Source organism: Nanorana parkeri, unplaced genomic scaffold (assembly GCF_000935625.1).
Source record: "Nanorana parkeri isolate BGI_ZX_2015 unplaced genomic scaffold, ASM93562v1 scaffold3481, whole genome shotgun sequence".
Taxonomy (NCBI): domain Eukaryota; kingdom Metazoa; phylum Chordata; class Amphibia; order Anura; family Dicroglossidae; genus Nanorana; species Nanorana parkeri.
Genome location: NW_017309749.1, coordinates 1,643 through 24,573, shown reverse-complemented (window position 1 = coordinate 24,573; position 22,931 = coordinate 1,643). Strand labels below are relative to the sequence as shown.

At 45.5% G+C, this 22,931-nt stretch overlaps 1 protein-coding gene across 1 annotated transcript in view; it reads left to right on the top strand.

The window, feature by feature from the left end:
- Positions 1-22,931, top strand: part of LOC108803192 (microtubule-associated serine/threonine-protein kinase 1-like) — a gene marked incomplete at its 3' end in the record, with an annotated part of 28,677 nt that overhangs the window by 4,151 nt on the left and 1,595 nt on the right. The window contains exons 2-16 of the mRNA XM_018575030.1: positions 2,412-2,503; positions 4,830-4,905; positions 11,817-11,898; positions 12,466-12,626; positions 13,283-13,358; positions 13,504-13,713; positions 13,903-14,004; positions 15,081-15,210; positions 16,723-16,790; positions 17,092-17,180; positions 18,476-18,684; positions 19,262-19,400; positions 20,769-20,901; positions 21,503-21,668; positions 21,926-22,027. Coding sequence (XP_018430532.1) covers positions 2,412-2,503; positions 4,830-4,905; positions 11,817-11,898; positions 12,466-12,626; positions 13,283-13,358; positions 13,504-13,713; positions 13,903-14,004; positions 15,081-15,210; positions 16,723-16,790; positions 17,092-17,180; positions 18,476-18,684; positions 19,262-19,400; positions 20,769-20,901; positions 21,503-21,668; positions 21,926-22,027 — 1,835 coding nt within the window. The remainder of the gene's footprint in view (positions 1-2,411; positions 2,504-4,829; positions 4,906-11,816; positions 11,899-12,465; positions 12,627-13,282; positions 13,359-13,503; positions 13,714-13,902; positions 14,005-15,080; positions 15,211-16,722; positions 16,791-17,091; positions 17,181-18,475; positions 18,685-19,261; positions 19,401-20,768; positions 20,902-21,502; positions 21,669-21,925; positions 22,028-22,931) is intronic.

Genomic DNA, 22,931 nt, shown 5'->3' with positions numbered 1-22,931 from the left:
TTGTTTCAGACATCAGAGTAGGTTTGGCTAATGGAGAGGTATTGGGGAGATTGGCCTGCCAATAGACTGGAGAGGTCCGTCATTTGTGCATGCACCATCCATTTGCCCTCAGGGGGCAGCTGTATGCAGAGAGGTTTATGTCAGTAGAGAGGGGATATTAGAGGCCCTCCCCAACTCATCAGAAGGAACGAAAATGATCAGGACAGTGAGTGGTGTTGGATGCCTCCCATAGACATGAGATTGACTCTCAGTCTGGCTGATCCATCATTTCATACCTTTAAGCATAGCAGTCAACTGTCCCTCATTTGGTACCAAATCCCTTTGTCCCCTTTTTGTCCTTCATTGTCCCTTTTCTGGGTCTGATGTATGCACTATTAAAGATGCCATACCCTCCACACTCTTCCGCTGTACATACTGACCACTGTCATACCCTCTGCACTCCTCTCCTGCACATACTGCCCACTGTCATTCCCTCCACACCCCTCTCCTGCACATACTGCCCACTGTCATTCCCTCCACACCCCTCTCCTGCACATACTTCCCACCCTTTGTACTTCTCTCCTTCACATACTGCCCACCTTCAAACCCTCCACACTCTTCTTCTGTACATTCTGCCCACTGTCATACCCTCCATGCTCCTCTCCTGCACATACTGCCACCTTCATACCCTCTGCCTTCCTCTCCTACACATACTTCCCCCCATTATACCCTCCACACTCCTCTCATGCACATACTTCTCCTGTCATACCCTCCACACTCCTCTCCTGCACATTCTGCCCCTATCATACCCTCCGCTGTCCTCTCCTGCACTCATAGGAGTGTATGGCCCCCACTATATCTGGGGAGGACCTGTGTTGAGCAGGATATAGGAGTTTAAAAACTTGGCCGTGAAGGAAAGGGGCAGAATGTTGGCCCTTATGCAATTAAGTGAATGATTTTGTAGAATTATATTATTAAGCTGGTGTATTCAAAGCCCTAAAATGCAGGGTCCTTTTACACATATGTATATGACAGTAATGTGTATTTTTTATGCATTTTATAGATGCTATTTTGTTTAATCAAGTTTATAGAGATGAATTCAAAATAAGTATTTTTCATGGTGCAGGAGCTTTAAGAACAAGTGCATTTCTGTGCAGTTATTCATTTTAGTGGTATTGCTTGACATTGCTTGGCACTGCCTGGCATACATGTGAACTAGCTACATAGGAATGAATGGGATCTCATGCATTAAAGCCCATTTCCGGGCAAAGAGAAAAAGTACGCTTGCAGTGGGGTTATCCCAGAACTGCAGGGGAGTGGAGTAAAGCAGATTTATGTACCTGTTCCCCATGCCCTTGGGGGTCAGCGCCAGGGGTGTCCTAGATTTTTCATTGTCTAATGCCGGGGGGTTTGTGGTGTGCTGGTGGTGCATGCTACCTCTAGCTCCGGCATCCTGCCCAGCTCACTGGTTGCCAGGAGCTGAGCGGGACACCAGCCAGAGAGTCCCAGGTCTCTAGGAGCTCTTACCGTAGCAACCTGGGATGCTTTGGCAGCAAAGGGGGCATCAGACAAACTGCCGCTCTGCCTGCAGGACCCCCACATGACCCAAAGAGATGCCGCCTGAGACAATTGCGTCAGGCTGCCTCATTATAGAGATGGCCCTGGTTGGCGCGCTCCTTTTCTCCCTCTCTGCTCCTGCTGATGGACTGTCCCTCAAAAGTCCTCATGTGTAATGCAGGTCTATGGAATCTGCATTAGTCATGACTATGTCAGTGGTCCCTGGACCGACAAGAAGAGGCTGCAGGGACCGATCTGGCAGCCTGGAGGGAGCCGGCAGGAGCGAGGATCAGGTAAGAAAATCTGCTTTATTCCACCATCTAGACATAAAAGAAGCAATTAACTCTTGCAGTGAGTGGTTAGCCCCATTGCAAGGGTACTTTTAAATGCATGCATGTGAAATAGATTTACTATATAAAACAGATAAATGTTAATGGTGTAAACCCCAAAACAGAAAAACCCTCAAAGTAAAAAAAAAAAAGATAACAATAGACTGAAGATAAGCGATAGAATGTCTCAGATTTTGTTCTCCAGAGCTGGCACTCTATTAGAGAAAAGTATGTCAGGCGGAATGGAGTAGGTAGGCAGCACATACATCATCTATTATTCAGGAGTGTCTGGCTCGGGTTGTATGTTCGGTGTAGCACATGTGTGTGTCTGTACATGTACAGGCTCTCCCTAGAGGTGTCACGCTTCCTCTCTTATCTGCCAGCTGAGCCGCCTTGTCTCAGATTCCAGACTCGTTGTCTGCACTGATCTCCAGGCGATGTCTGTCCATCAGATGCGGTCTCACGGCCTCTCCTTCTGTGCAAATAAAGTGTACCTGTCCTCTGAGATGACATGCATTTCCATTCTATTTTCTTTGTGTCTTGCAGTTGCAGAAGCAGCAACAGGAAGAGCCTGATCCTGACGAGCAGCAGTTCTCCCACGCTCCCCCGGCCGCATTCTCCTTTGCCGGGGCACATAGGTAAGCTCTTAGGGTGATTAAAGGTACACTTCAACCTTCCCTTTAGTCTTATACAGACTGAGGGGACAAGTGGTGTCCCTAGCCTATTAGCCACATGAGGCAGAGGGGGGGGGGAGGGGGTTGTGCTGGAGGTGCATGTTCTGGGACGGGGATGCTGGTGGGGCATCCCGCCCAGCTCACTGACGCCACTGGTTGCCAGGAGTTGGCCGAATGCTAACCAGAGCATCCCAGGTTTCCAGGAGCTGGGCAGGGAGATGTGTCTGGTCCTTACACATCTCCTAGCTGGGCTGCAACCTGGGATGCCCTGGGCCAAAACGGGGCAGCAGGCGCAATGCAAACATTGTGCAGCAGAATGGCTGCCTGCCGCCCCCCGATGTGACCAAAAGAGATGCCGTCTGAGCCTCAGGCTGCCTCCTTATAGAGATGACCCTGAGAATGCAGACCAGGACTTCTGCCATTCCAGCAGCTCCCAAGAAACCTTTGTAAAGTCTAGCTAGGGTACTAGAACAAAACAAAACAAAAAAACAGGCCAAAACATTTACCGCTGAAGGTTAAAAGCTTCTAACAGGGTCCGGCAAGGTCATCGTCATCTGTCACACCAAGCTGCGTTCCACATTTTGATCTGGCACGCTCTTCACAAAGTAGGTGACCTCCTCAATTATACATATAGCGGTGAGTTATGCAGCTTTTCCTGCCCACTGCAGCGTGAGGAACAGCCTGCCAATGGGTGATGACTTCCGTAGAGAATCCTAGATGTGCAGATCATAATTCTGCAGCGTCAGTAAAACCTGTTTTCCCTGCTCGTGTTTTTTATGACTTCTATTGGTTATTTTACAAGTAAAGGTTCTTAATCAAACATTTTCACCTAATTAAGATTTTTGTATTAACATTGTACTTGTAACATTGTGATTCTTGTCTGTGCACCAAGAGTGAATAACAGGTGCGTGCTGCTAGTTCACTGTGACATGTAGATTAACATTCTCTCAGCGAAGACTTACTGGAGTTGACATACTAAAGGCAAATATGCTGTTCCCTTTGCAATTCAATTTGCTCTACGCAGGGGAAGTTTCCCTTAGCTTGATGAATGTGGTGAAATATGACTTTGCCAAGAATACCCAATCATGTGCAAAGAAAAACTAAAAAAACAAAACACGATTTTTGCTGTCACATGATTGGATGATGGAAGTCAGCAGATCTCCATCTCATTCACTAAGGGAGAAACTTCCCCTGCAAAGTGCCATTTTCCTTGCAAAGTGAACAGCTTTTAGTAAATAAACCCCATAGACCACGGTAAGCAAATTCCATCCCTCCAGCTGTGGTGAAACTACATATTCTAGCATACAGCTGCCTCTGGGGGCCATGCCTGTGACTGTCAGATCTTGCAATGCCTCATGGGATTTGTAGTTCCACAACAGCTGGAGGGCTGAAGTTTGACTACCATAGACTCTTACTGATAGCCAGCAGTGCAGCCTCTGCCAGACCCTCCTGTGGCTGGCTGTACTTCTGCAGAGCCATTTTAAAATGTCAGTAAGTGGTTAAAGCAGAACGCTGAGTGTTTTTGTAACCCTTGCAGTGTGGCTTCCTATGCACTGCAAGGGTTAAAAGAGAAGTATGGGGTAAGTGTTTTCACCCATAGTTCTTTTAAGGGTCACGGGAGGACATATACTAGCATCCTCCCGTGACCCAAAGCTCAGTATATTTTGCGAGCTACAACTTGCGGTATTCTGAGACGCATTACTGTCGAGATCCACCCAGCGTGGAGTGACAGAGTGAGTGACAGCTAGCTCTAGCTATCTAGAGGCAGAGCCAGCTGTACCCACCCCCTCCCCCGTCCGTTCCGCCAGTCAGCGCTGGAGGATCGGAGCAGGGAGGGGGGAATCCCTGCAGGGAGCCGTGAGTGACAGTCCTGATGTCTGCAACTCTAATGTTGCCATATTTGGTGCCCGAAGTCAGTGGCGTAGAGGTCACACCTGTTTCATGGACTTGGGATTGGAACTCTGATGGAATTAAGGATTGCAGTATGGAGAAAGAAAATATTCCAAAGTGTATAGGAAGCCAACATTTTTTTGTCAGTTTTGGAAAGATATCGGAATGGTTAAGAAAGACCCTTCTAGGGGTCTCTTTGGGGAGATTTCCCTTTACTTCCTTTCCCAGAGACACAGCAGGAAGTAAGATCTCTCTAAATCAAAGGGATAGCTCTTCTTAGTTGTCACCACTGGAATATCTCCACTCACCTCCTTTTCCTGTGACAACTTAAATGTTAGATTTCCCGTCACTTTCTGTACTTGGTTTAACCCCTTTTGTGTTTTATTTTTTAAAATTTTAGGGGGAAGCCCTATGGACAGCCCTCGCAATTTTTCTCCTAGTGCCGCTGCTCATTTCTCCTTTGCATCCTCACGCAGGTAACATTAGATTTACGCCTATCTTTCCAGATAGAATATATTGCTTATATTTTTACTGTTCTCTATATCCTATGCAAATTATTGCTATATGGTGGTACCTGTAGTCTGCCTTCTTCTGTAGATTGCTGCTTGGGTTCAGACTATAGCACTGTATAAAAGCTGGGCCCCTCACCTGTGTCATGCTGCCACCCCTGGGCTCCTCACCTGGGTTATGAACCTGTCCGCCCCCATGTTTTCCTCGTCCCTGAAGATAAAGTCTGAGTTGTAGTTTCGGGTGAGCTCTTAGAAGCTCTCCAAGTTGCGGATGATCTTGCCCTTGTACCTCCCGCTGGCTCCCGGGGTCTTCTCGGGCACATTGGGACTGAACTGTTTGTAGGACAGCAGGGTGAGCTTGGCAGGACTTCGTCTCCTGCCCACCGCGATGCCTCACACTGCCAGGCTAAGGAGCAGCAGGGTGTCGCAGAACAGCAGCACGATCAAGAGAAGCTGCATGGGGCTGCGGACCACAGGAGCTCCATGTGTGCACAGGGGGGATTAGGGTGTGCCCAGCACACTCGACACACACCTCTGCATCAGTCCCTACTCTCAAGGAGCTTACAATCTAAGGTCCTTCCTTACCTAATATGCATACACAGACTAGTGCCAATTTAGACAGGAGCCAGTTAACCTTCCAGCATGTCTCCCTTTGCCTGCCCCACGCAGGCAAAGGGAGAACATGCAAACACCATGCAGATCATGTCCTGACTGGGGTTTGAACTAGGGACACCCAGTGCTGTAAGGCAGAAATACTAATCACAAAGTCACTGCACTGCAACACTCACCTTCTCTCCAGTACTGTATTGCCTCCAGCAGACTCTCTGCTCCATGGTCTAGCGGCAGTCCTCTTCTGGGTTGACACATTGTTTTGCCTGATGAAGGGACCACATTCGTTGAGAAACATTGCAATCTTTTATGATAGCATCTTGATCAAACATCATGATAATGTGGACCCCGGTGTGCTGGTGACCTCATTTCCTCTATTGTTTTTGGGCCGCCATCTGCTGGCCATTTCAGCACCCACTGCAGTTACAAGAAGGGATACGTTGGTTGGTCTGGAGTGCGATGGAATATCTTTAACTCTTCTGGGTTGAATGACATGCAGCACCATACAACCCATTTTGCATGGGCCCAGGGTGTCATGGACACACCCCATGCAGGTGTGTCATCATGCCAGCCTGATATAGTCCATATACCCACTGCACTCTGATACTATTCCAATGTGATAAGATGGCTGCTACGGTTGTCGGCGGATGGCAACAGCCTCGTCATATGAACAAAAGCATGGACACCAGCACTCCAACGCACTGAGCATTGAGTGTATTTGCTATGCAGCAGGTACGTTAATAAATAGTCGTACTTGATCAGCTATTGGATCGCCGGTGTCCATGCTTTTGATTATGCTAGCCTGGGCACAAAGGAGAATGCTGCAGAGGACAGCAAAGCTCCCTGTGGTTGCTGACACCTGAGAGAAGAGGAAGAGAGAGACCCTGGGATGCCATGTGACCAGCCAGATGACAACAGAAAAAAAGATATGTATGCAAAAAAAAGATATATAAAAATGTATTTGTGTGTGTGTGTATGCGGGGGGGGGGGTCTGCTTTAGGGGCTTTAATAGTTGGAGTATGCCATAGGTCCCCAAATGCTGTTCCTTACACTGAAAGGAAGGGCTGCAGAGGCTGGGACAATGGTAATAATGACAGGTTTTAACTACCTTGAAGCTGATCATTGGTTCAATGGTACTGCTGGAACAGCAAAAGGGAGGACAGTTATGAAGGAAGGTATTATAAGACTATTTTATGGGGCAGTTGTGAGAAACTGCAACTAGAAATGATGCTTGACATGTTATTGTCAAACATTGCAGAGATTATCTCAAATGTGCATATAAATAAAATCTAGGTAGCAGCAACCATAGCAAGATTTGTTTCACTTTACGCTGTAAACAACTAACACAAATTGGAAAGACAAAAACACTTTATTTTAAGTGTGTCCGTTTTGCCATGTTGAGGGCTGTTCACCAACATTTATATTGGGAGGCAATATTGTCAACAAAAGGAGCAGAACATAAATGGTCGTCTTCAAATTGATTCCATGTAAACACATTGCAACATTTCTTCCCCCTGGGTGATACATTTAAAGGCTAAAAATAAAACCTGTTTGGCTTACTTGTCGTCTTTAAAAGGCCACAAAGAAAAGTGTATATAAAATAAAACTCAATGGCCACTTTTATCATTTATTTTCCAACAATTCAACTTGGACTTAAAGCGGACCTTTACCCAGATCTTTAAAATAACAACAAACACACCTTTAGAAATGTTTAGTTATGACAATCTACACACATACTTCTAGATAATTGCCAGGTTTTTATTCTTTGTATATCTTATTTCTCTTTTCTTTCCCAGTCTTCTGGCAGTGGCCATATTTACTAAGGGCAGATCACTAGCTCTCCTTTTACTTCCTGGATTTCTGGCACATGTCACTAGACATGTGACCATTTACATCATCTCAGGGGAGGAAAATGCCTTTCGCTGAGATCTCCTGAGATTACAGATGAGATTTCCCAGCAATGCTCTGCTGATGTAACCTTCCCAGTGTGCATTGCGTTGGCAAACTGAAGTCATTTTGCCCTTTCAAAGCAGGAAGTGAATGCTCTGCAAGTGTCAGTATTTCACAATCAAACTAATGAATCCAGATCACACATATAGACATTGCTTAGCAAAGTATTTTTTTTTACATTTTTGCCCAAGCACTTGCAGTCATCATGTTTCCAAACAATTCCAACTCTCTCAGCTCGGCTTCCCTGAACTTCCTGCCCAGTACAAGATCACAAGGGACAGGGCATCCTTCAGTGGACGTACATCGACTAGCTTAGAAGAAGAAGGCGGAGGGGGCAGGAGAGGAGTGGATTGCCTTGCTGTTCCTGTGTGTTTGTGGAGACACACACAGCTTACTAGCACACACACGGTGGCTCCACCTTGCAAGGGAAAGGAGCCACCCTAACACAGTATCCAGCAGCTGTTTATCTACAAGCATGGTGATGGAAGGAAGAGGGACAGAAGAAGGAGATGTGTAGAGCAGGGATGTGGCTTGCTGTGCGTTTTTGGAGACACACAGCTCACTAGCGCACACAGGGGTGGCTCCAAAGGACCCTGCAAGGGAAAGAAGTCACCCTAAAACAGAATATCAGGGACTGTGCTCAGGGGACCAGCTGATTCTGCAGGAAAACATCAAGGAACAGCATCCATTGTAAGCTATATCATCAGCATTTGAGAAGTTATGTATAAATAGTGCATAGAGTAAACTCACTGGACAGTCGTTCACTTTAAAGGAGAACTATGGGGTCAGTGTTTTTCCCCATAGTTCTCCTTAGGGTAACGGGAGGACACAAACTAGCGTCCTCCCGTCACCCTAGGCTCAGTATACCGCGAGCTACAGCTCGCGGTATACTGAGACGCCGCAGCCGGAGCGGATCCCGACATCGATGTCTGGATCCGCCCAGCTGCGTGAGTGACAGCTGGCTCTGCCTATCTAGAGGCAGAGCCAGCTGTACCCGCCCCCTCCCCCGTCCGTTCCGCCAGTCAGCGCTGGCGGATCAGAGCGGGGGGAGGGGAATCCAGCCCCTCCCCTGTCACGGCAGAGAGCCGTGACAGGATCGAGAGGTTCGCTCACCTCCCGATCTACTGAGCCAACCTGTGACAGTCTCATTGTCACAGGACGGCTAGAACTATGAGGTGAGTGAAAAGCACTCATCTCATAGTTCTCCTTTAAGTTCACTGCTGCGGAGACAAGGGCACTCCATGGCCAGGCCTATAAAAGAATTGTCTGTGAGTCACAAAGAGAGAGGAGAAAGACTTAACCACTTGAGATTACACATAATCAGATGGATAATACAGTATTAAACTAGAGATTGCAGATGGGGCATCTTCTAAGCCGCTGTTCTATCACAGCATAAATATTACATATTATTAATATCTTTTATTTATATAGTGTGATTATATTTTATGTAGATTGCAGTAAACACATATCAATTATTCATGATACAAAACAGGAAATAAGGGGTAGGAGGACCCTGCTGGTTACTGCTGACATTCCAATATCACTCCGATGATGTGCTCAATGCTCTGCTTGTCTCTGAAGAGGACGATTTCTTTTCAATGTTACCAATATTTCTTTTGTTGGAGATTTGCTGTGGATGGGTAAAGCATAACAGAAGGGTTAAAATTGTTAAAATACCTTCCCGGGACAAAATGCTGATCCAACTTCCTTTTAGTGCTGACCACACGTGTGGAGGAATAAGCATGATCTCTACTTATAGGACGAGCATAGTTCAGATTTGGTGGGAATACCAAAAACGTACCCTTGCAGTGGGGCTACTACCGTCAACTGCTCATAATGTCTACGGGGCTCAAATAAAGCAATTTTAGGCCTCATTCACACTGATAAGCGCCGGTGCGTACAGATCTGTGCGGTGTGCACAGGCCGTATCGGGCCGCTCCCAGGAAGGACAGGTGCTGCGTGTGATTGTAAGCAGCAGCCTGTTCTTCTCTACAGGAATGCGCGGCCGTGCGCTGCCGTATCCTCACCCGAACTGCATATGCGTGCAGGTGTCCGTGCTCAGACGCAGACAGGATCCGTGCTCGGGTGAGCGTATAGTCGCGTACTCCCATAGAGAAGAACAGGCTGCTACGTATAATCACACGCTGTCCTTCCTGGGAGCAGCCCGATACGGCCCGTGCACGCAGCACGGATCTGTATGGGCCGGCCCTTAGCAGTGTGAATGAGGCCTAAGAAATCCGCATTTGTCAAGTGTCTGATGGCATTATCAAATGTTCTGACAAGATTTTTCATATGAACATTCGTACAAAAATCTACCAGCGTATGGGCGGCTTAAGATTAGAAACTCTGGAAATGTTTTTGTTTAGTGCCGTCCTCTCCTCTTTTTTATGTGTCTTTTGCTCTATCTTTCTGTCTCCTCGCTCTCAGGCTGTACACATAACAGCTCTTTGGACAAATTTGCTGCTGAAATCACGCACTATTTTTACTGTAATTGGCAGTCATAGGCAGGGCAGCTCACAGCAGCCCTGGGGGAAAAGTGCAAAGGGCTATTAAACATTATGGCTTTACTTCATTGAACGGTGCTTTTTAGGTTGAACTGGGAGCTTACTGAGGAGAGGGGAGATAGACTGAGCAGAGAGGTGTCATCACCAGTGTGACGAGACCCCCTTATTGTCCAGTCAGAAGGCAGAGGGTCAGTCAGAGTGAGAGTCAGTAACCAACCTGTTAAGCATTGTAGTAACTATCCCCATTTTTCTGTTATAGTAGTTGTCTAAATATACCTGCGCAGTCACCTATGTACCAGACTTGAATGCTTTCAGTAATCAGCAATTAGTAACACTTGTGGTCAGACATGACCCTTTACCTTCTCTGCAATGCAAACCTGTATGGGGACACTTAAGCTGCCCATACAACTTACGATTATCGGGCGATTTTCATATGCGATTGTGTTTTTGTCCGATATTCGTAAGGTTGATGGGCAGTGTACAACCGCAAATACTGTACAATCGATCGACTTTTGACTATCCAGCTGGTTAGAAAACTTCGGTCGATCGCACGATTTTTCGCAAGGTTGGTGGTGTTTCCGTACGTCAAAAATCGTACGATTAACACTGCACATGTGCAGACGAAAATACGTGCGGTCGATTACCGCAATTCGTCCAGGAGCTTTTTTTTAATTACTGCTGATTGAACCTTGCGATAATCGGGACAGGATGGGGCCGCCGTACGAAAATCGTACGATGATCGTAATGGTGTATGGGCAGCTTTAAACAGAGTGCTTTCAGTAATCAGCAATCAGTAACACTTGTGGTCAGACCTGACCCTTTGCCTTCTCTGCAATTCAAACCTGTGTGGGGACTGTTCGATGGAAGACGTGCGACCGTACAGTAGAAACGGTCGCACGTCTTCCATACACTGCACGATTCTCGTACGATCGCGGGATTTCCCGCGATTCTCGTACGAGAATCGTGCAGTGTATGGGCACCTTAAAGCTGCCCATACACCTTGCGATCATCGGGCGAAACTTTTCATCCGATGATCAAACCGTCGTACGATTTTCCTACGCCGGCCCTATCCTGCCTCGATTATCGCAAGGTTCAATCAGCAGTAATTTTTTAAAAGAAGCACCCGGACGAATTTCGGTAATTGACCGCATGTATTTTCATTTGCGAATGAGCAGTGTAAATCGTACGAATTTTAACGTATGGAAACGCCACCAACCTTGTGAAAATCGTTCTAACCTGCTGGTTAGTCAAAAGTCGAATGATTGTACAGTATTTGAGGTTGTACACTGCCCATCAACCTTACGAATATCGGACGAAAAGCGCGATCGCATGCGAAAATCGGGTGTATGGGCAGCTTTATAGTGGAGGATGTGGATATTATTCAGCTCTGCCGCCACAGAGCACTGGAGAGGGAGAGCAAGAAGCAGCAGAGAGAAAACAGTATTTTAAGGCATTTTCAAGCAAAACTTGGTCACAAATCACAGCATTGGTGGGAGCAGGACTTGTACAAATGAAATAGCATAAGACTTTAATTGAGCTTTAATGGCAGAGGAGAACATTTAGGTCATCCACCCCTGACTATGCATTATGGCGGAGATGTCTGGAGTACAAGGCTGACTTAACAGAATTACAAATCCTTTGGCAGGTAAAACCGTTTTGTGTATCTGTATTTTAAGCATGCATGTAGCTGTTTGCCTGGAGTTCATCTTTACGATCTGGTGAATCTGTTAATTAAGCATTTATGTCTTCTAATAAGCTCTAGCTGTGTTGTCTCTGAGAAATAAATACAAAGGTAAATGCTCTTACTCTTTTTAGCCGGACAGATGGCCGCCGTTGGTCTCTTGCCTCCCTTCCATCATCGGGATATGGAACAAATACCCCAAGCTCCACTGTATCAGTGAGTAATAAATCCTTTTAAAGAGGACCTAAAGTCCAACCATATGCTCAGATATATATCTCCTTACCAACTCCAGTTATTGCCGCCCAAACACAGCTATGACAGTGCATCACATGACCACTTAACTAGGTGATATCCAGGCAGAGCCAGTCAGTAGGTGGCTCTTCTGAATACAGACCCTGCCATCTGACAGAGCCCACTCCAGCCATAGCGAAAGTGTTGCAGTGCCATGAACCAGAGGTACAGAAATACGATGAAAGGGCATGAAAAACAACCAAAAACACTCTTTCAACTATGAACAGACACCTGTTATGAAATAAATAATAGTCAGGGTTCCTGATCTGCCTATATGTACTTAATCAGAGACTCAAAAAGCACAGAAGCCAAAGAATCTGCTTGACAGCTAAACAGATTCCATTTTTAGAAACACAATGGCAGTCTGAATGTTCCCATTGACAACAGTTTATATTTGAAAGATCCAACCACCACACAATCATTCTGTAGGGAAGTTGGGTTTTGGCTGTTCCTCTTGGTTCCTTATCTTCTTCCTTCTTTCTTTTTTTGAAGTCCTCCTCCTCATCTCAGGAACGTCTCCACCAGCTCCCCTTCCAGCCCACCCTGGATGAACTTCACTTCCTCTCCAAACATTTTGGCAGCACTGAGAGCATCCCCGATGATGACGGGGGTCGAAGGTCACCGGCAGTTCGACCCCGGTCTCGAAGCTTGAGGTCAGTTGGTGGTTTCAGGATTGTATTCTGCTCTAAATTCCTATTAGTCTGTGTATCTGGCCTTTCAATGTACCCTCACAGGCCTATTTAGGGTAAGTATAGATGGACCCTTGTCTAGATGTACTTAAAGCAACCCAAATTGGGGCCCTATTGGCCCTTCCGCTAGCTAGCTTAAGGGTCCATTGAACTCTCATGAGAAGTCACATCACTTATTGTGGTAACAGGTTAGCATAGGGTGATGAAAGCTGTTATAGCAGCTTTAGGACCGGAAGTTAAATGACTCTCAATGTCACTGGTATGCCAAGTTTACTCATCAGCAATTCACCAGACTGTTGACTACAGGAGGGAGCTCTCTGTATCAGATTAAATGTACCATACTAGTCAGATGGATTGCCCAGAAGTGTGCCAAGCTTTGGAGGGTGTGGTTTCACTCACAATTAATTTAATTTGGTTATTTTGGGTGGGATCGTGGTTTTTGGGGTTTATACTATGCAGATTAGTGGGAGGTGTCTGCTTTGTTCTTATTTTCACTGTGAAATGTTGGCAATGAAAGAAAATCTAAAAATGCTTTCTCCATCTTTGAGTCTACCATTGCTTATCTAGCATCCCTGGCTCTGCCATGTCAACTCTTGGTGACCCTGTCCATTGTTTTACAGTCCTGGCCGGTCGCCTTCATCTTATGACAATGAAATAGTAATGATGAATCATGTCTATAGGGAGAGATTCCCTAAGGTAAGATCATTGATTATAGTTACATAGTAATCTTCCAGAAGTTCTGTATCACTGTTATGTGCATGGAACTAATTGTAACCTTGATTAGATGTCTTCCCACTCATATATTGCTACCTAATGAGATGATCAACTTTGTTCTTCTCAGGCCACGGCACAGATGGAGGATCGACTCCGGTTGTTCATCTCCAACTTCTCTCCAGAGAATGTTCTACCGATGGCTGATGGGGTTCTTAACTTCATCCATCACCAGATTGTGGAGCTGGCCAGGGATTGCCTGACCCGGAGCACTGAGGGCATGATCACCAGTACCTACTTCTATCAGCTGCAGGATAACTTGGACAGATTGCTACTGGATGTAATTATCAGGGGTAAAGGGGTAGACTGGTCTGGCATGACGCCATAATCTACTTGTTCACTGTGTGGGCCCCCTTATAACATTCCAGTCATTATTGTAGCCTCTCTTGTTAGCTGTTAGACAAGTTATCAGTCATTTAAGATTCTTGAACTGAGTTTTCTTTCATGTAACCATGCTTCTCTTCTGTAGGCCGTGGAACGATCTGATGGATCAGAAGTTGCTTTCATTGCCCAGCTGATGAAGAATCTGCTCATTATTATCTCTCGGCCAGCTCGTCTGCTAGAGTGCCTGGTGTGTAATTTATTTTCCTAGAAATATTGGCCAAACTGAGGCTATTGTATACATACCTCTCTCTCTCTCTCCCCTCTCTCTCTCTCTCTCTCTCTTTCTCTCTATAGATGTAATTTTTTTTTAGAATAAGCATCTTCACTACTAGAGGCCACCTACTTGACCAACATGTACCGCTCTGTCTCAGGTCGGCTCAGTAGATCGGGAGGTGAGCGAACACATACCGACGTTCGCTCACCTCTCGATCAGAGAGCCGTGACAGGGGAGGGGCTGGATTCCCCCCTCCCCGCTCCGATCCGCCAGCGCTGACTGGTGGAACGGACGCTCTAAATAGGCAGAGCCAGCTGTCAGTCACGCAGCTGGGCGGATCCCGGCATAATTGTCGGGATCCGCTTCAGCTGCGGCGTCTCAGTATACCGCTTCAGCAGCTCGCGGTATACTGAGCCTAGTGTGACGGGAGGATGCTAGTTTGTGTCCTCCCGTTACCCTAAGGAGAACTATGGGGAAAAGCCTAAACCCATAGTTCTCCTTTAATTACGAGTCCAGTATACACGATTATAAGGCTACCACAAAGTTTAAGCTCTTGGGTTCAGAACATCTTTATAGTCCCAAGCCCTTCAACTGTCCCATGGATGACTGGAAGGATATGAGCGGGTGCACAGTAACTGCCTCAGATCTTCTTGACATTGTACGGGAACATCTGTGGCAGACAGTACAGAGAGCACTTGGCTTCACTGAATGTGGAGTTGGCAAGGGAATATGCACCTCCAGCCTATAGGTCCCATAGCATCTGTATGGACAACTGTAGTGGTGGTCTTCTAAGTGTGCAAAATTGTAATCTGCAATACTGCAAACTTATCTGTTCAGATACAAAGCCAAAGATAATTCTATTGATAATTTACATTCTGATGACATATTTCGAGATTTACTAATAATGTTTACACTCATGTCTATACAAAAGGCAGTTCACATACTAGAATGTTTTTAGATTGCGAGCATAAAATTGCACAGCCACATAGAGGACTTACAAAGAGAGCTTCCAAATATTTGGGTCAAGTTGAAGTATTTGCTGTTTTTAGGAGTTTAACCCTGAGGAGTTTTACCACTTACTGGAGGCGGCTGAGGACCAGGTGAAGGAGGGCAATCTGAAGACAGACATACCCCAATACATCCTTCGTCAGCTGGGACTCACCAGGGACCCTTTCCCAGGTAAGCTGCTTTTGGATTCTAAGTGTACTGGGTGTTGCATGGGCATCTGGGGACTGCTGCTTGTATCTAGGGATTTTGGAGGGAAGAAACCTCATGACATAAGCATAATAGAAATCCAGAGCAGAAACAGAAAAATGAGAAGCCTGCAGATACACGGCAGAGTACGCACAGGTTCACACACAAACAGGAACATACCATGTTGCCAGCTGATGATAAATAGCTCCCAATGGAGTGCAGGTAAGTTGGGTAAAAGTGCAAAGAGACTTGTGCAGCATGACAACTGCTGTACAGGCATGAACAGACAGAGTTCAGAGGTACACAGCAGACAGACAGGAAAAAAGTTGTGACCTGGAGCAACAGGACATGCATGCAAATAGAAAGAATCAAAAGCAAAGTCAATACAGGTTAGATCTGGATGAACCTAGTCCAAAAGAAGGAACATACAGGGGCCAAAATGCCAGAGTGAGTACAAACTAACTCTAGACAGATACACCAGTGTTGACTAGTGAGTGCAGAGCCCCTAAATTGCCAAAACACAGAACAGATTAGACACAGGCAAAGGCAGATGGTAGAGCAGATGAGGAAGAGGACACCAGACTTGAGAGGTCGTAGGGGACCACAAACCATAACCTTAACAGGTGGCCTTCTTAAATGCCTCCATGACCTTTTCTTCTGCTGCCATTACAAACCCTAATGTGCTTCATGCCAAATTTTAATGTGGCCTGAGCTGTGTTCCTCAGATACTTCTAGGACTACTGGCTTCACTGTCTACCTCAGGAAGGATTCAATACTAGAGACTATGAAGTGTTAGCCTCCAACTTTCACATGCTATACAGTAGACATGTGCGAAATTCGTTAGGGGTAGTTTGTTCGAACGTTCGTTTCCGTTTCTTATTCGTTTCTTATTCGTTTCTTATTCATTTCGTTCGTTCGTTGGAGCAAAGTGACATTAGAGAAGGAGAAAAACATTTTCCCCCCTCAAATGTCACTTTGCTGCAAACGAATGAACGAAACGAATAAGAAACGAAAACTAAACGAACTACCGCTAACGAATTTCGTTCGAGTCCAAATTCCGAATCCGAATTGACTTTTACACCTGAATTCTGAAAAACGAAATAACACAAAATCCGAATCAGAACGAAACTAAACTAAACTAATTTTTTGGCAGTGCACATGTCTACTATACAGTGTCATGGGATATAAAGTTATAATGGCTGAAGGTGGCACAAGGCCTGTGGAGGCCAAAATTTAAACTGGCAGCAACTTTTCCACTTTCTCATTAGTAGTGGGGAGTAAAGTGGTACTTCATACAAGCCAGTCCACTTTCTATTACTGATAAAGGAGTGGTCCATAAATTGGGGAGACTGATACTGTGCCATCGGTGTTCACAACAGCATTAACATTACGTGCTGTGTGGCATCATTGTCCATGTCTGCATTTGGTTCCATTGGGCTGCTACTGTTGCAGTGAAAAGAAAAGCCTAACTATTGATGTTCTGCTGTATTTGCACAGAGGTTGTAGCTGCTGAAGAGCCAGTGACTGTGGAGACGCACACACCAGAAAGTGAGGACATTGTAGAGGTGAGACATCCGTCAGCTTTCCATTCTGTGGAATTAATGGTTTGAAAAAGAAATTGCAGTGGAAAACCCCTCTACTTACTAACACATAGGAGCATCAACCTGGTAGACTTTATCTGGATATATATTTCCAGAGCACTAAACTTACATGGCCAGGCAGCGATGACCAGGTTTTAGATTCTTTTCTTGTTATTTAGGACAGGCCATTGTTAATTCTGCAGTTTTTCTGTCTGTTCTTACACATATTATATCTCAGTCTCCTTAAGTGGATTTACCTTAGGCTTCTCTGTGCCCTTCTTTTTAGGGAAAAGGAGGTGCAGTCTCAAAGCCCATAAGACCGCCAGAGGAGAGCGACTTTGAAACCATTAAACTGATCAGTAATGGGGCCTACGGGTGAGTGGTCCTTGTCCGATGCAACACTTTTGCAGGTGAAATGAACAATGGGCCCTGCACAGCGTTTGGGGGTCACTATTCACTGCCAACTAAACATCTGTGCTTCATGAGGGGTTAGCACATCAAATATGATCACAAAACTATGGATTCATTTTTTAAAATGGAAGAAGAACATAGTGGATGTGTTTTCTATAGCAACCTGTCAGGTTTTAGCCTTCATTTTCTAATCTGCCCTCTTATTCGCTCAACATCATGTGGTCAACAGCATCTTCACTTTTTTTACCGCTATAAGTATATAAAGCCTATTGCTAAGGAAAAAAACACAGAGAAGGCAGCCATTTTGTAAGGCGAAACAATCTTTACATTATCCAGATTGGTAAATACTGCAGTTTAAATTCTTGCCCAGAACACAAAATGGCTTCCTCACTCAAAGACAACCAACGGGGCTTAAGTAGGAAACGTTATATTCAGGCCTAATGTATTATAATTGTGAAGACTAAGCTGTTAAAGATCTTTACTCCCCCGGCCCCATCCCTGTTTAGGCTTATACACTGGTCTGTGCCTAACACTTCAATCGGAAACCAATCAAAGCCAATGGACCAACATGACGGCCAAGCAGCCTTTTCTGGAGGCCATCAATGACAGCTTATTTCTCACAGTATGGGTTCCCTTTAAAAAATGTCTTCCCATTTTAGTGTTCTACCAGCCATAAAGGTCCATAACTGCCAAACAAGAATAAAAGAAAATGTAATTTCCTTGCAAGCCGTAAACAGGATTTCCTAGAATCCTCAGCTAACTGCTTCTGAAATTGGTTCGCTGCTTCCCGCAGAAGTGTGCACAGAGCTGGAAGTCAAAATAAAGGCAGCCTGTTGTGTGGTGTATAGGACCAATCCAGGAAATGAGGAGAAAAAAAAGAGAGATAGTTGAGGATGAATTTGGAACTGTTGACCCTAATGACCAGTCTGAATTCTTAAATGAAAGGTAAAACCTGAATGGTCGCTGTGGGCAACAACTCCAGTTTTGTGCTCTTCTCCAGTCTTCATGAATCAGTCCCACCCTATGACCCTATGATCATGTGATTATAATATAAGCAGTACTGTACCTTCCACTAAGAACTAATTCTGGAAGTTGTGAGCAAGTGCATTGGCTAGGTCTATCTTACTATGTCATGACGTTTGCTTAAGTTCTTTTGCAATGTATATACTCAATATACAGAGTTTCACTTGATTGGCTAGACTCCCAAGGTGCCAAAAAAGGGTGTAAATGTTGTGTGATTTTTTCCCCCCTCACCACAGAGCTGTATACTTGGTCCGTCATCGGGAGACCCGACAGCGGTTTGCAATGAAGAAAATCAACAAGCAGAACCTTCTCCTGAGGAACCAGGTCCATCAGGCCTTCGTAGAGAGAGACATCCTGACCTTTGCACAGAACCCTTTCGTAGTCAGCATGTTCTGCTCCTTCCAGACCCGCCGGCATCTCTGTATGGTTATGGAGTATGTGGAAGGTAGGGCTCAAGATATATATGGTTACATTAAAGGAGAACTATGAGGTGAGTGAAAATCACTCATCCTCATAGTTCGATCCGACGTGTGACAATGAAACTGTCACACGTCGGCTCAATAGATCGGGAAGTGAGGGAACACATACCGTCGCTCGCTCACTTCTCGATCATCTCCCTGCAGAGAGCCGTGACTGTCAGTCACCACCAGGGAAGGGTCCTCCATCCAAGTTGTTTAGCATGGATGGGGGAATCGATTGATTTATCTATCTTTTCATGTGTTTTCCAGTTGCTCCTGGCCTCCTGCTGAAACATAAAGCCTCATGTCTACAGAGCACAGCAGCTCAAGCTGAAAGTAAACCTGTTGCTTTAGCCATAATACATCCTATGTTTAGGCATCTGTCCTTTATGAAGTGTTAAGACTCCCAACCAGCCTCCTTTGCAGCTTATTTTTTTTTTTTATTATTAAAAACTACCAGATTGGCTCATGACTTGAATATACCATTGATGGGGTATCTATACAGTATACATAACTGTATGTAAGTGTTTTTCTGTACTGATGGTGTGTTTCCATCCTCGGCAGGGGGTGACTGTGCCACACTGCTGAAGCACATTGGTGCCCTTCCACTGGAGATGGCACGGCTATATTTCGCAGAGACTGTATTGGCGTTGGAGTACCTGCACAATTATGGGATAGTTCACCGTGACCTGAAACCGGACAAGTGAGGACCAGTCTGTGCATATACAGTAATCATGTACATACGAGCAGGGGCATATTGCCTTTAGGCCTCTTTCACATTAAAGGAGAACTATGAGGTGAGTGCTTTTCACTCACCTCATAGTTCTAGCCGACCTGTGACAACTGTCACAGGTCGACTCAGTAGATCGGGAGGCTACAGCTCGCGGTATACTGAGCTTAGGGTGACGGGAGGACGCTAGTTTGTGTCCTCCCGTTACCCTAAGGAGAACTATGGGGAAAAGCCTTAACCCCATAGTTCTCCTTTAACATGCACAGCCGTATAGTGTGCACATCGATGCAAAAACTTGTGCCGGGTGCTGCATGTAGCTGCCTGCAGCTACGTGCAGGATGCGGCTGCACGCTGATATGAACTTGCACATCCCTACAGGTACAAATGCACGCCCTTGGACACAAACCGTCTGCTGGGGAATAAAAAGTAATTTGGTCCTCTAAGCAGCGGTGACTTGATAATATGTCGGCAATAAATGGCAGGGCTGGCAATATATGGGCTACAAATGGGCAATCACAAACTAAATGGAGGCAACCGTTGTAATGCACAGGCAACAAAGGGTCAGTACAGTAAATACAATATGGGAGACACAAATGGGCATATGGGACAATATGTGGGCAAATCCCCCAGAACCAGTTCAGCCACCTCTTCCCAGCAAAAGCGTTCCTTCCAGCAAAAATATTCCCCCTGCAAAAAAGTTACGAGACCTCAGAAGCAGAGCAGTGCCCAGCAGGAAGCCCTTCCAAACTCCCCCTTTGTTTTGTGGCATGTGAAACATCAAAGCCAAGAAGGAGCCTGGGAGAGCTTCTGTCTTGCAGCACTGGGCCCCCCCAGTACCTGCAAGGCCGAAGTGATAATCACTAAGCCACTACTGGTATGTGGGTGTTCCCATAGAGCCGTAGACAATGTGACCCTTCAACTGGCTGTACCCAGGGTGAAGAGAACCCACCTCCCTGTCCCTGCTATGCCAGTACATTCAAGTGTTTTATAGTCATGTATATAGCAGGTGGTGTAGCAAAACTCTGAATGTGTAAATATCACCTACTGTACACCCACTATACACACACCTACTATACACATACAGTGCTCCCACAGCCTAACCAATTATGAGTATAAAGCTCATACATACAAGGCTTTTATTGGTGCAATGAGCAGTAAAAGAGACTTGTATACAATGCTGGGCCCTCATCATAGTCTGGGCCCAGTATGTGGTGCCCACACTGCTCCACTTTCTGCTTATTCACTGGTATATATCAGTATGTATGGTCTGTGTCTTTGTCTGGTAATGTCTAACTGAGAGTATCTCACTCCTTTTTTGTCTCTGTTTCTTTTTTACCTCAGTCTTTTGATTACTTCCATGGGTCACGTAAAACTAACCGATTTCGGCCTCTCCAAAATGGGGCTTATGAATCTCACCACCAATTTATACGAGGGACATATCGAGAGTGAAGCCAGAGAATTCCTGGACAAACAGGTGATAATAAAGGGTTACTCTGTCTGTGTCACCCTGTGGTGGGAGGGACAGACTCCATGTCACATAGCTCTCCCTGTCTGTGTCACCCTGTGGTGGGGGGACAGACTCCATGTCACATAGCTCCCCCTGTCTGTGTCACCCTGTGGTGGGGGGACAGACTCCATGTCACATAGCTCCTCCTGTCTGTGTCACCCTGTGGTGGGAGGGACAGACCCCATGTCACATGGTTCCTCCTGTCTGTGTCACCCTGTGGTGGGGGGGACAGACCCCATGTCACATGGTTCCTCCTGTCTGTGCCACCCTATAGTGGGAGGGACAGACTCCATGTCACATAGCTCCTCCTGTCTGTGTCACCCTGTGGTGGGAGGGACAGACCCCATGTCACATGGTTCCTCCTGTCTGTGCCACCCTATAGTGGGAGGGACAGACTCCTTGTCACATAACTCCTCCTGTCTGTGTCACCCTGTGGTTGTAGAGGCAGACTTCATGTCACATTGCTCCTCCTGTCTGTCTCACTCTATGGTGGGAGAGACAGACTTGTCACACAGCCTGTTTATAATAAATAGGTAATAACTAGAGGAATATATTTTTCTATATCCAGGTTTGTGGGACCCCAGAATACATTGCTCCAGAGGTGATCTTGCGGCAGGGCTATGGAAAGCCTGTGGATTGGTGGGCAATGGGCATTATCCTATATGAGTTCCTGGTGGGCTGTGTCCCTTTCTTTGGTGACACCCCTGAGGAGCTGTTTGGTCAGGTGATCAGTGGTGGGTATCTTTTCTTCTGCTTTTCATATGTTTAGCTATTCCTGTACATTTGTCCCTGTCTGATATTTTGTTATATATCTGAATATGGTCTGTCAGGTTCAGTGAGGATTTGAGCAGATGTGAGAATTGATGTTTGAATGGACTTTATATAGACTTGTAGGTAAACTTTTCCTAAAAAAGATGATATTAATATATACTGTATGTCATACTCTCGCTCTTAATTCTCTCTTTAATTTGCCTTGTTTCTTTTCTTCCAGATGAGATAGTCTGGCCAGAGGGGGAAGAAGCACTTCCAGCTGATGCCCAAAACCTTATTTCTAGCCTCCTGCAGACAGACCCCTTACTCAGACTGGGCACAGGTCAGACATATTAGGCCAAAGGTCATAGTGAACCAGCTTGCTCTCTACAGTCCTATATAAAGATTTATATATGTCATTTTTCTAGCAGGCAAACTGTACGTAGCCAAATGCATTTGAGCAATGACTAAGCACATATGTGTTGGCCACTTTCAATTGCTCCAGTTGGTATATGAGTACTAGTACTTGGTTCACTTATAGTCAAGGGGTCGAGCATGCCACTTGTGCTGACTGTGCACCTGCACAAGGACCCTTCTGGAACTTGGGGGCCATTTATACTGGATGTTGGTTGGGCGAGTGTTAGGACCCCTCCTATTGTCCTACGTCTGGATACAGCTCACTTATAGGGCAGGGGAGCTCTTTTTTACTGCTTGCAAGAACATGTAAATACTTTAATGTCCATAGTCTGGGCAAATGTGTACTATAACCATAGAAACATAAGAGTGATGGCTGAAGAAAGTTAAGTGGTTCATCAAATGTGCCTCTTTTTTATTTATTTCTTTTTTCTTTTAACATTTTGTATAGATCTGTGTTTGTTCCAAACATGTCTATATGCCCAAACAATGCTCCTAGTTTGCAGTACCCACGTGGATTCCCTGCCTGATAGGTACTGAGATATGCAGAATACTTCTCCCATTTCCTTTTGGTACCATTTGGACTGAAAGTGGTGGGAGAGTTCGGGGTATCACAAAGGCCATTCTTCATATCTATCTATCTATCTATCTATCTAGCTCTCTATCTATCTATCTATCTATCTATCTATCTATCTATCTATCTATCTATCTATTTATCTATCTATCTATCTATCTATCTATCTATCTATCTAGCTCTCTATCTATCTATCTATCTATCTATCTATCTATCTATCTATCTATCTATCTATCTATCTATCTATCTATCTATCTAT